The 12,505-nt window shown below is 45.7% G+C and overlaps 5 protein-coding genes across 5 annotated transcripts in view; 3 read left to right on the top strand and 2 right to left on the bottom strand.

The window, feature by feature from the left end:
* The first annotated feature begins 4,871 nt into the window (after positions 1 to 4,871).
* Positions 4,872 to 5,283, top strand: LOC129407853 (histone H4). Its single transcript, XM_055150208.1, has one exon. It carries the CDS (start codon positions 4,924 to 4,926, stop codon positions 5,233 to 5,235), a length of 312 nt encoding a protein of 103 aa, XP_055006183.1. The 5' UTR covers positions 4,872 to 4,923; the 3' UTR covers positions 5,236 to 5,283.
* A 100-nt stretch (positions 5,284 to 5,383) lies between these two features.
* Positions 5,384 to 6,378, top strand: LOC129407852 (histone H2B 1/2-like). The gene is given in 2 exon segments (XM_055150207.1): positions 5,384 to 6,218; positions 6,220 to 6,378. Coding segments are annotated over 2 exon segments (375 nt in total). The 5' UTR covers positions 5,384 to 6,002.
* A 1,977-nt stretch (positions 6,379 to 8,355) lies between these two features.
* On the bottom strand, positions 8,356 to 8,863 carry LOC129407847 (histone H2A). Its single transcript, XM_055150202.1, has one exon. The coding sequence runs from the start codon at positions 8,742 to 8,744 to the stop codon at positions 8,367 to 8,369; it is 378 nt and encodes a 125-aa protein (XP_055006177.1). The 5' UTR covers positions 8,745 to 8,863; the 3' UTR covers positions 8,356 to 8,366.
* A 1,445-nt stretch (positions 8,864 to 10,308) lies between these two features.
* On the bottom strand, positions 10,309 to 11,625 carry LOC129407850 (histone H2B 1/2-like). The gene has a single exon (XM_055150205.1). It carries the CDS (start codon positions 10,967 to 10,969, stop codon positions 10,595 to 10,597), a length of 375 nt encoding a protein of 124 aa, XP_055006180.1. The 5' UTR covers positions 10,970 to 11,625; the 3' UTR covers positions 10,309 to 10,594.
* Positions 11,626 to 12,368: 743 nt separating this feature from the next.
* LOC129407898 (myosin-7-like) overlaps positions 12,369 to 12,505 on the top strand; it is a 7,544-nt gene continuing 7,407 nt past the window's right edge. Inside the window, exon 1 of the mRNA XM_055150480.1 lies at positions 12,369 to 12,377. Within this exon, the coding sequence (XP_055006455.1) occupies positions 12,369 to 12,377 (9 nt within the window). The remainder of the gene's footprint in view (positions 12,378 to 12,505) is intronic.

Raw genomic sequence — 12,505 nt, 5'->3', positions numbered from 1 at the left:
CTACTCTCTACAGACACAGCCTATCCTACTCTCTACAGACACAGCCTATCTCTACTCTCTACAGACACCAGCCTGTCCCAACTCTCTACAGACACCAGCCTATCCCTACTCTCTACAGACACCAGCCTATCCCTACTCTCTACAGACACCAGCCTATCTCTACTCTCTACAGACACCAGCCTATCCCTACTCTCTACAGACACCAGCCTATCCCTACTCTCTACAGACACCAGCCTATCTCTACTCTCTCTACAGACACCAGCCTATCTCTACTCTCTACAGACACCAGCCTATCCCTACTCTCTACAGACACCAGCCTATCCCTACTCTCTACAGACACCAGCCTATCCTACTCTCTACAGACACCAGCCTGTCCCAACTCTCTACAGACACCAGCCTATCCCTACTCTCTACAGACACCAGCCTATCCCTACTCTCTACAGACACCAGCCTATCTCTACTCTCTACAGACACCAGCCTATCCCTACTCTCTACAGACACCAGCCTATCCCTACTCTCTACAGACACCAGCCTATCTCTACTCTCTACAGACACCAGCCTATCTCTACTCTCTACAGACACCAGCCTATCTCTACTCTCTACAGACACCAGCCTATCCTACTCTCTACAGACACCAGCCTATCTCTACTCTCTACAGACACCAGCCTATCTCTACTCTCTACAGACACAGCCACTCTCTACAGACACCAGCCTACTCTCTACAGACACCAGCCTATCCCTACTCTCTACAGACACCAGCCTATCTCTACTCTCTACAGACACCAGCCTATCTCTACTCTCTACAGACACCAGCCTATCCCTACTCTCTACAGACACCAGCCTATCTCTACTCTCTACAGACACCAGCCTATCTCTACTCTCTACAGACACCAGCCTATCTCTACTCTCTACAGACACCAGCCTATCTCTACTCTCTACAGACACCAGCTCTACTCTCTACAGACACCAGCCTATCTCTACTCTCTACAGACACCAGCCTGTCCCAACTCTCTACAGACACCAGCCTATCCCTACTCTCTACAGACACCAGCCTATACTCTCTACAGACACCAGCCTATCCCAACTCTCTACAGACACCAGCCTATCTCTACTCTCTACAGACACCAGCCTATCTCTACTCTCTACAGACACCAGCCTATCTCTACTCTCTACAGACACCAGCCTATCTCTACTCTCTACAGACACCAGCCTATCCCAACTCTCTACAGACACCAGCCTATCTCTACTCTCTACAGACACCAGCCTATCTCTACTCTCTACAGACACCAGCCTATCTCTACTCTCTACAGACACCAGCCTATCTCTACTCTCTACAGACACCAGCCTATCTCTACTCTCTACAGACACCAGCCTACTCTCTACACACCAGCCTACTCTCTACAGACACCAGCCTATCTCTACTCTCTACAGACACCAGCCTCTACAGACACCAGCCTATCTCTACTCTCTACAGACACCAGCCTATCTCTACTCTCTACAGACACCAGCCTATCTCTACTCTCTACAGACACCACCACCTATCTATCCTACTCTCTACAGACACCAGCCTATCCCTACTCTCTACAGACACCAGCCTATCTCTACTCTCTAGATCAGGGGTGCTCAATACATCGGTCGCGATCTACCAGTCGATCACGATCTGCTAGTCGATCGTCAAGGTCGTGTGGGTAGATCTCTGTGTCTCGTCTCAGACTCGATCTTGTTTGGACTCGGTCTTGTCTCTCACTCAAGGTCTGACACTCAACAAGTGTGATCATATTTCATTCCGGCCGCTGCTGTTGGTAATAAACTTGTAGCGGGTGCAGGAGCGTGTGGGTCGTCTCAGTGCAGCCTGTGCGCTCATTTGAAACCCGCGGAGACTCTACGTCACATCACAAACACACACGCTCCCTACGCACGGCTCGTCTGCAACAGCGTGTGCCCTCGTGTACCAGCGTGCATCACAGGGCAGGTTCAACTTCCTAAACATCCTACCTGTCCACCTGCCTCACGTCAGCACGCCGCCCCTCGCCTTTTCACGCTCTCGCTCCTTCCTGCGTACAGCGAACACAAGCCCCTCCCACAGTGCGGCTGATTAGAAGAGCAAGACCAAACGTGAAGCAAAAACCAGTCTAAATTTGTGTTCCAGTGTTGGGCACAAAGCAGGTCTACAGCATAGAGCGGATCTACAGAACAGACCTACTGTCACATTTGGCTGAAGTTTGTCTAACAAAATGTTCGTTTGGTTTGTTAAATGTGTAGAGGCTGATAAATATCACTGCAAAACGAGAAAAGAATGCAACTCCAGTTTGGAACTTTAAAAAACAGGTTTAAAAATCTTCCTTCACTTTTTTCACAGTTTTGTGTAAAGTGCCAGAGGAAGTTCTCTGAAAGAAGGGGTTCTCAAACTGTGGGTGAGGGTCCAAAAAAGGGACACAGAGTGTTTCAGTGCAGTTTGATTGGCTTTGTATTAGGTAGATCATTTTGACTTGGTCATTTTGTAAGTAGCTTGCATGATGAAAAAAGTGTGAGCACCTCTGATCTAGAGACACCAGCCGATCTCAACTCTGCAAAAACATGTGATCGACTAGGAGACACCAGCCTATCTCAACTTTCTGGAGATATGGCCTATCTCAGCCCTCTGTAAACTTAAAGTCCTTGTGCCCCCCCCTGTGTTTTTTTCCCCACATAATTGAGCAGATTGTGTCTTGCCCGAGCACAGATAAAATGTATAATCCTAAACAGTTTTATTGTTCGATAATCAGGAAGTGTACTGTTAGCATGCTGGCTGTTGTTAGTATTACAGTGATGATAAAACTTCGCTCTTGTTTCTGAAAGTTGTGGAAAGTGCTTTTTATGTTGTTTTTTTTTTAAAGTTCGTTAAATCAGGAACAGCGTCTTTAAAGTTGACTAGAGACGCCTCACTGTAAACTTGAGATCGACTGGAGGCATCCGGCCGATTTCAACACAATCTAATAACTCTCCAGTATCCTTTTTGAAAGTGTCCTACTTTAATACCACTTTGTAATGCTCTGTTTGTGAAATGAACCTGTATTTGATGAGCAAATGTGTACTCTCATGGTTTTATAGGACTCATGTCACTGCCTGATCTCTTTATTTTGAGGTCAAGTCCAGGTTAGTGAATGAATGTCTCTCTGTTCATCTCCATTTTGTGAAATATTAAATTTGTATCAAAACAACAGATTGGAATTGGCTGTTACTGCATTATATATAGGAATGTCAAAGTTATTAAAAAATCTATAACAGAACAAGTAGAAGAGCACATAGACTAGTATACACACATGGACACTATGAACCTACTGGACCATGGAGGATTACACACATATAAGACACATGGGAATAGAAAAGAGAGTACTACAATTTAATGCTGAAAATCACATTCTACTGTCTAACTCAGGGGTGTCGAACTCATTTTGGTCCGGGGGCCATATCCAACCTACTTTAATCCCAAAGGGGCCAGATTAGAAAACTCATGGCATATATATCCTAAAAATAACAATAAGTTCAAATATTTGTGCAGAGAAACACAAATCTATTATAGAAATCTTTTGTTAATTGATGAACTCTTTCTTAGTCCATTTTTCTTGGAAAATCCTGCATTCTTTTCTCATGTTGGACATTTTTCTGATGAGGGTGTCACGGTTAACAGTCAAAACGATCGTCCTTTAAGAGCGTTTGGAAAGAGACAAGTCTTCATTTGTGCTGCTGTGGTGGGAGGGGCCACGTACAGAGGCGCTGGAGACACTGCTGTGATAAACACCACAGACAATTACCAAGATTTTAATAGAAAATATAATTAAAATATTTTAGTAGAAAATCAGCCGAGGGCCAGGTTAAAGGTCTTGGAAGGCCAGATCCGGCCCCCAGGCCGTACGTTTGACACCCCTGGTCTATATAAAGAGTGTTTCTTTGCATCTTGGTATTGGAATCAGTATAGAGTATTGAGTCTATTCCTTGATAACACTGATTAATAACACTGAAGGTACAGTATGTGACATTTCATATGGCGGGTCTGTCGCCTGCTTATCTCCATGGAGATGGTAGAACTTGAAATGCCACAATATGGCATTAACAGTGTCTGTCTTGCATTTAGTCCATCACAGGTGAGTCTATTTCTCAAAAATACCTTTACAAACATGACTGTGAGAGGGCTCACCTCTCCATAGATCTCACCTCTGGTCACACATTAGAAGAGTGGCCAAACATTTTACTCATGTAAGAGTAACACTACTTCAGAATAATATTTAACTCACTTAGAACTACAAAGTACTGCTCCAAAAAATTACTAAAGAAAACCAATACTACTACTCAAATAAGAGTAAGTACAGAGAAAACTGTCGGGACATAAGACCATATTTAAAATGTTAGAAAGTAAATTCTGAAAGTTCTGAGTTTCTACGTGTATTTCTTTTGCACAAACATTATGATATTAGGAGAAGCACATGTTGTTTCAAGTGTTATTGTAAAACATGCTCATTTTCATCACATGTGCAGACATTATTCATTTTGAGTGTCGGGACAAAACAGGATCTCTGTAAAACAGTATTATTAAACAGTATTATTATATTAAAATAAAGCCTATGGTAAACTTTTGAAAAATACGTTTTTTCAAAATTCAGGTTGATGCACTGAATGCAGCTCTGCACACAGTCTGCTCACTTTACACTTCTTCATATTTAAGACCAGTGCAATAGTTTTATTTGGGTGCCTCGTGTGAACTCATGTAAACGATAAATCTAAGTGTGACTTCATCTTTGATTTGAACGGTTTTTTCAGTGCACATACTGTCCAGATGATGGCGCCAGAGAGCCTGTGTTCTCTGTCACGTCCTCTGTCAGTGAATAAAGACTGTGCGCTCGGAGAGTCTAGTCATCTTTTGGTTCAACTGACTCAGAAGTGAACATGTCTGGCAGAGGAAAGGGAGGTAAAGGTCTGGGGAAAGGAGGCGCCAAGCGTCACCGTAAAGTTCTCCGTGATAACATCCAGGGCATCACCAAGCCCGCTATCCGCCGTCTGGCTCGTCGCGGCGGTGTCAAGCGTATCTCCGGTCTGATCTACGAGGAGACTCGCGGTGTGCTCAAGGTTTTCCTGGAGAACGTGATCCGTGACGCCGTCACGTACACCGAGCACGCCAAGAGGAAGACCGTGACCGCCATGGACGTGGTGTACGCCCTGAAGAGACAGGGCCGCACTCTGTACGGCTTCGGAGGTTAAACTCTACTTCTCCTGATGACACACAACGGCCCTTTTCAGGGCCACACACATTTTCAAGAGCTCCTCCTCTTAGAAAGCAAACTAATTAATATAGCTTACAAAAATAAATACATTTGCGTACATCTTCATGAATGTCATGATGCCGTATTCAAAGTCAGTTGTACTTATTTAGAATATTCGATATTCCCATTTGTTTTTCTCTTACACTTTCCTGAGCACAGTATATTAAGTGTAAAATTCAAGGTATGTGAGAAGTGCTCAGCGCGCTCACAGCTCTGCAGTGTGGTTATATTGTGCCATTAACTACATTGTAACCAAACTACGCATGAATGAATCATCCTGCGGAAAACACATGTCAACTTCAATTACAAGTATGGTTTACCTTGCAAAACAAATGCGCCTCAGACAGTGTAAACAATGTGAAATCTAAAGAATGATTTTTTGCAGAAAACTCGCGCTTCATTGCGCGTAAATCAACTGTCCTGCTCCTTTTGAGACGTGATCTTGACACACGCTTTATTGGGAAGCGCTCACGTGCTTCACGTTTATAGAAAGGTTAAAAACGTCATCTCTAGGCTATTCAAAATGGGCTGGGGGCTCTTTTGTCCGTTTCCCTCCTAAAATCACTGAAGACCGTACAGCCCCTCCCATAAACCCCCTGCACACCCCGCGCGCGTTCGGGCTTCACCAATCAGAGCGCAGCGAGGTCCAGATAAAAGCAGCGGCCGCGCTCCCGTCTTCTCAGTGTCCTGATCCCGATCAGAAACATGCCTGAACCCGCCAAGTCCGCGCCCAAGAAGGGCTCCAAGAAAGCCGTGACCAAGACCGCCGGGAAAGGCGGCAAGAAGAAGAGAAAGACCAGGAAGGAGAGCTACGCCATCTACGTGTACAAGGTGCTCAAGCAGGTCCACCCCGACACCGGCATCTCCTCCAAGGCCATGAGCATCATGAACTCTTTCGTCAACGACATCTTTGAGCGCATCGGCGGGAGAGGCCTCCCGCCTGGCGCACTACAACAAGCGCTCCACCATCACCTCCAGGGAGATCCAGACCGCCGTGCGTCTCCTGCTGCCCGGAGAGCTGGCCAAGCACGCCGTGTCCGAGGGCACCAAGGCCGTCACCAAGTACACCAGCTCCAAGTAAACTGCTCCAACACAATATACACACACAACGGCTCTTTTAAGAGCCACACATTCTACTAAAGAGCTCCTCTGTTCTGTGTTCATGTCTTTAACTCTCCCTGAAGTCCTGTGTGCTTCTGGACATGTATATAACTCATTGAGCGCTCTACTACAGAGCTCTTTAAAGTCAAATGTAGAGTTTCAGCATAATTGCTCTAAAATACAGAGCGTCCTGCACACTACCTTTAAGAAAATGGCATTGTTATTTGAAACACATTTAGACCCTAAACATATATATTATATACGAACAATTGCTGATGAAGTTATTTCTAAAATAACTGTTTTTACCTAAGACGTTTTGAAAAATCCTCTTAACACAAAAGTTTGTTTTTTTCCATTGATTCATTTCATTCATTTGAGTAACTGTCTACATCTCCAAAAGCTAAAAATGCTGTTCCACCTAGTGGAAGTTTTCAAATTAACAGCTGCCTACACCATAAGTCATCACAATGGCGCTTATAAATATACAATTTCAAACACTTATAATAGGAATCTTATTTTCTGTTATTTAGTGTTCTAAACTCAAGTCAAGGCAGGAAAACTGACAGTCCCACATCGATGCCTCGTGTTCAAGAGCCTCTGCGTCAGGGGAAGTCGCTCACCGGAGTGCTGAAATGGCTGCCACGGTTTACTGAGGTTACGCCTTATGAAAAAGTGAAGTCTACTTTTTCTTCAGAAAGTATAACGTAACAGTATCCTCACCAGCCCTACAGTGTGTGTGACTAAACCCTAGGATTTTGTTGGTTGTGCTACGCTCTGTCACAACATGTACAAAAAAGCGGCTCTTTCTCACGTGTGGTGGCTCTTAAAAGAGCCGTTGTGTTGTGGGGTCAAAGCAGACGCTTTAAGCCCTCTCTCCGCGGATACGCCGGGCCAGCTGGATGTCTTTGGGCATGATGGTGACCCTCTTGGCGTGGATGGCGCACAGGTTGGTATCCTCGAACAGTCCCACCAGGTAGGCCTCACTGGCCTCCTGCAGAGCCATGACGGCGGAGCTCTGGAAGCGCGCAGGTCGGTCTTGAAGTCCTGGGCGATCTCCCTGACCAGGCGCTGGAAGGGCAGCTTGCGGATGAGCAGCTCGGTGGATTTCTGGTAACGGCGGATCTCCCTCAGAGCCACGGTCCCGGGCCTGTAACGGTGAGGCTTCTTGACGCCTCCGGTGGCCGGGGCGCTCTTACGCGCGGCCTTTGTGGCCAGCTGCTTCCTGGGGGCTTTGCCTCCGGTGGATTTACGCGCGGTCTGCTTGGTTCTGGCCATGTTTTTAGTGTCCTTTCTACGAACAGAGAAAAGGAAGTGCAGAGAAAAGCGGCACACGAGCCGTTTTTAAACGGTCAGCCTCACGCGCACACTGCCTCGGGCTCTGTGATTGGTCTGCGTCATACTCTGACGCAGAGCGCCGCCCACAGAGACGCATCAGAAACGCTTTCTATTGGAGCTAGTGGTTTTGAAGTGAGTAAGAGAAGCTGAGCAGGACGGATGTGGAGGGGGCGAGGCTTTCGCTCCACGGCAGGAAATGAAGCAGTAGGACACACGCACACACACGCACACGGTCCTCACGTTCCTCTGAACTGTGGCTCCCTCCTGTGTGAACGGTGTGGACTTTGAGCTGCAGCCTTAGATTGGGTCTAAAATATGCGCGGAGTCGCTGCTGTTGGATCGGACCACACTGCACGCGGATTTTGGCCAGCGTCAGAACAGCAACTTTTGTACGTGTAATTTTTTAGAATGCATTCAAAGTGAATGAGGTAGAGTTCATAAACAGAGCCAGTGCCCTCTCCCACCACGAGAAAACACTCATGTTACTTTGATGTAAGACAAGTGTACATGGTTTTGAATCCGTTCCCATATGGTTATTTGCCATGGTCTGAAACAATTATAAAGTGTGCTCTTTTCTGAGAGTTTTGTGGCTCTTAAAAGAGCCGTTGTTGTGAGTCGAGTCTCGGGGCGTCTTTACTTGGCCTTCTCGGTCTTCTTGGGAAGCAGCACAGCCTGGATGTTGGGCAGCACGCCTCCCTGAGCGATGGTCACTCCTCCCAGCAGTTTGTTGAGCTCCTCGTCGTTGCGGACGGCCAGCTGCAGGTGGCGGGGGATGATGCGGGTTTTCTTGTTGTCACGAGCCGCGTTTCCCGCCAGCTCCAGGATCTCAGCGGTCAGATACTCGAGCACGGCCGCCAGGTACACGGGAGCTCCGGCGCCGACGCGCTCCGCGTAGTTGCCTTTACGGAGCAGCCTGTGCACACGGCCCACTGGGAACTGCAGCCCGGCCCTGGAGGAGCGGGACTTGGCCTTGGCGCGGGCCTTTCCTCCGGTTTTGCCTCTTCCGCTCATGATTACACTTTGACTCAGTGAAGTGGTGAGAGAATGAACCTACACAGACAGAGCGCAGCGTATTTATGTGCGGGAGCGCGTGCGTTTCAGCGCCGCACCAATGAGCGGCCGCGTTCAGACAAGAGGAGGAGCTCTGACTTGAACAGGAGCCTCATGTGGGACTAACACTATGTGAAGTGAAACTGCAAACATCCACCGACTAAAGGGACAATTACCAATCATCATCATCATTATTATTATATTATATTAATTTATATGAATAATTATTATACAGACTCAATGAAAAGAGCTTTTTATAACAGAGACAACTGCATTAATAAATCCATGTCTTGTTACTGGATTTTCATCAGTATTACACTGACTTTTCAAATCGAGGACTAAATAATAAAACATTAAAATAATCATTCACTGCAGCAGCAAAGTGAAATGAGATCATGAAACTAAACAAAAGTGCTTGTGATTTCACTTTGTGATCAGTTCCAGATGAAATACGCTTTTGACCACATCACACTCCATAGGCCCACACAAGAGTCTACATGAGGTCCTACATCAGGTCCTACATGAAGTTTACAGACTTCAGGCCCTCTGTGCTCCTGCTTTTTTTAATTATTATTATTATATTAAATGGTAGAATACCCTGTTTTAATCTTTAACCCTTCTTGGGTTGTAAACTACCCTGGGACAGGAGCCTACAGGTTGTTTTTTTCCATAGTTAAACCTGCTGAAAAAGGCTGTGATGCCATATTTGCTGTAGAAATAGTGTGATCCTGACAACAGGCTACATATTGTCCATTGACACACTGCCATTATTAGTCCAGTTCCTTATTCTCATTTTTTGACCTTAGTGGGAATTTTTTGGGGATTTGCTAACCTATATATTTTTGGAAAGGTTATAGTTTATGGAGTCAGAAAATCAATGTTTGTATTTGCCCACATGTCTTTATGGTGGCCATATTGGATTTTTAAAAAATGGCCGCCAAAAATCACTTTTTGGAATATCTCAGCCTCTGAATAAGTTGAAATGTTGATTTTAACTGCTAAACCCACATTTTCAGGGTCAGGGAATCAAATGGTGCTAGTTACAAACCTGTAAGACCTACCCACATTAACCCTTAGATGCATAAGTTGGTCAAAAATGACCCGGTTTGGTTGTTTTCTTGCAATTTCATTGTGACATTTGCATGTAATACTCCATGTTCCTCCAAAAACATGTTTTTTTTAATTATCCTGTTGAAATACTTAAACAATATGGGTAAAACAAACTATAAACATCACATACAGTTGGTCAGATAACTCAAAGAGTTTAAAAGTAGCTAACATTAAATATGTGTGTTGGATGTCAACAAACACATTTAGACACAATATGATTACTCAACCTTTTTATTGGACATTTTCTATACATCATCATTTTCATGCAACCATAGACTGTATATATGTACATAGACTGTATATATGAGTGGACAGATCTAACGCTGTAGCCGCCGTGTGCCAAACAGGAAGTTCTCCAGGAGGCTCTTCCAGCTCCTTCTGACTGACTGACTTTAGGATCTTGTGGCTCCTCTCTGTACCTACTGCTGCGAATCTCGACATTTTAGTCATAAAATGTTTATATGAACCCGCTCTACATGATTCAGAATTATTTTTGTCTTTCTAGTTTGTCCAAAAAATGACTATGACACGGAGACGAGTCAGACGCTCCACCACAAAAAGTTATCTAACATACATGTCCAGAAGCACACAGGACTTCAGGGAGAGTTAAAGACATGAACACAGACAGAACAGAGGAGCTCTTTAGTAGAATGTGTGGCTCTTAAAAGAGCCGTTGTGTGTGTATATTGTGTTGGAGCAGTTTACTTGGAGCTGGTGTACTTGGTGACGGCCTTGGTGCCCTCGGACACGGCGTGCTTGGCCAGCTCTCCGGGCAGCAGGAGACGCACGGCGGTCTGGATCTCCCTGGAGGTGATGGTGGAGCGCTTGTTGTAGTGCGCCAGGCGGGAGGCCTCCCCGCCGATGCGCTCAAAGATGTCGTTGACGAAAGAGTTCATGATGCTCATGGCCTTGGAGGAGATGCCGGTGTCGGGGTGGACCTGCTTGAGCACCTTGTACACGTAGATGGCGTAGCTCTCCTTCCTGGTCTTTCTCTTCTTCTTGCCGCCTTTCCCGGCGGTCTTGGTCACGGCTTTCTTGGAGCCCTTCTTGGGCGCGGACTTGGCGGGTTCAGGCATGTTTCTGATCGGGATCAGGACACTGAGAAGACGGGAGCGCGGCCGCTGCTTTTATCTGGACCTCGCTGCGCTCTGATTGGTGAAGCCCGAACGCGCGCGGGGTGTGCAGGGGGTTTATGGGAGGGGCTGTACGGTCTTCAGTGATTTTAGGAGGGAAACGGACAAAAGAGCCCCCAGCCCATTTTGAATAGCCTAGAGATGACGTTTTTAACCTTTCTATAAACGTGAAGCACGTGAGCGCTTCCCAATAAAGCGTGTGTCAAGATCACGTCTCAAAAGGAGCAGGACAGTTGATTTACGCGCAATGAAGCGCGAGTTTTCTGCAAAAAATCATTCTTTAGATTTCACATTGTTTACACTGTCTGAGGCGCATTTGTTTTGCAAGGTAAACCATACTTGTAATTGAAGTTGACATGTGTTTTCCGCAGGATGATTCATTCATGCGTAGTTTGGTTACAATGTAGTTAATGGCACAATATAACCACACTGCAGAGCTGTGAGCGCGCTGAGCACTTCTCACATACCTTGAATTTTACACTTAATATACTGTGCTCAGGAAAGTGTAAGAGAAAAACAAATGGGAATATCGAATATTCTAAATAAGTACAACTGACTTTGAATACGGCATCATGACATTCATGAAGATGTACGCAAATGTATTTATTTTTGTAAGCTATATTAATTAGTTTGCTTTCTAAGAGAGGAGCTCTTGAAAATGTGTGTGTGGCCCTGAAAAGGGCCGTTGTGTGTCACCAGGAGAAGTAGAGTTTAACCTCCGAAGCCGTACAGAGTGCGGCCCTGTCTCTTCAGGGCGTACACCACGTCCATGGCGGTCACGGTCTTCCTCTTGGCGTGCTCGGTGTACGTGACGGCCGTCACGGATCACGTTCTCCAGGAAAACCTTGAGCACACCGCGAGTCTCCTCGTAGATCAGACCGGAGATACGCTTGACACCGCCGCGACGAGCCAGACGGCGGATAGCGGGCTTGGTGATGCCCTGGATGTTATCACGGAGAACTTTACGGTGACGCTTGGCGCCTCCTTTCCCCAGACCTTTACCTCCCTTTCCTCTGCCAGACATGTTCACTTCTGAGTCAGTTGAACCAAAAGATGACTAGACTCTCCGAGCGCACAGTCTTTATTCACTGACAGAGGACGTGACAGAGAACACAGGCTCTCTGGCGCCATCATCTGGACAGTATGTGCACTGAAAAAGGATACTTTCAAATAAAATTAAGTCAACTCACATTTTCCCGCTATTTTCATTTATATTCAGCAAATATGAATAAAATATTTTAACGTTCACTCTTTGGTGAGATAAGAGTGTCCGTGCTGTTCTAGACTCTTCTCTTTGCTGCCTGTTATTTTTTGTGTGTCAAGTTTTGAAACATTTGTCTTCATGTTGCTCGTACTGAATGAATGCTGCAACATTATGACACAGGGGAGTGGGATTAATTTAGTCGTTCTTTATGTTCCTTGTTTCATTCGTGTCAATTCCCTCTCCACACCACATATTCCTCTACAAGACAAAGGTTT

This window comes from Boleophthalmus pectinirostris, unplaced genomic scaffold (genome assembly GCF_026225935.1).
Source record: "Boleophthalmus pectinirostris isolate CB_2022bp ecotype Guang Dong unplaced genomic scaffold, ASM2622593v1 HiC_scaffold_14, whole genome shotgun sequence".
Lineage (NCBI taxonomy): Eukaryota > Metazoa > Chordata > Actinopteri > Gobiiformes > Gobiidae > Boleophthalmus > Boleophthalmus pectinirostris.
The sequence above is the reverse complement of the archived record's forward strand: the minus strand, read 5'-3'. Positions and strand labels throughout refer to the sequence as shown.

What these genes read in the sequence shown, in the direction of transcription:
- LOC129407853 (XM_055150208.1), top strand. Translation starts at nt 4,924, where the DNA reads ATGTCTGGCAGAGGAAAGGGAGGTAAAGGTCTGGGGAAAGGAGGCGCC.
- LOC129407847 (XM_055150202.1), bottom strand. Translation starts at nt 8,744, where the DNA reads ATGAGCGGAAGAGGCAAAACCGGAGGAAAGGCCCGCGCCAAGGCCAAG.
- LOC129407850 (XM_055150205.1), bottom strand. Translation starts at nt 10,969, where the DNA reads ATGCCTGAACCCGCCAAGTCCGCGCCCAAGAAGGGCTCCAAGAAAGCC.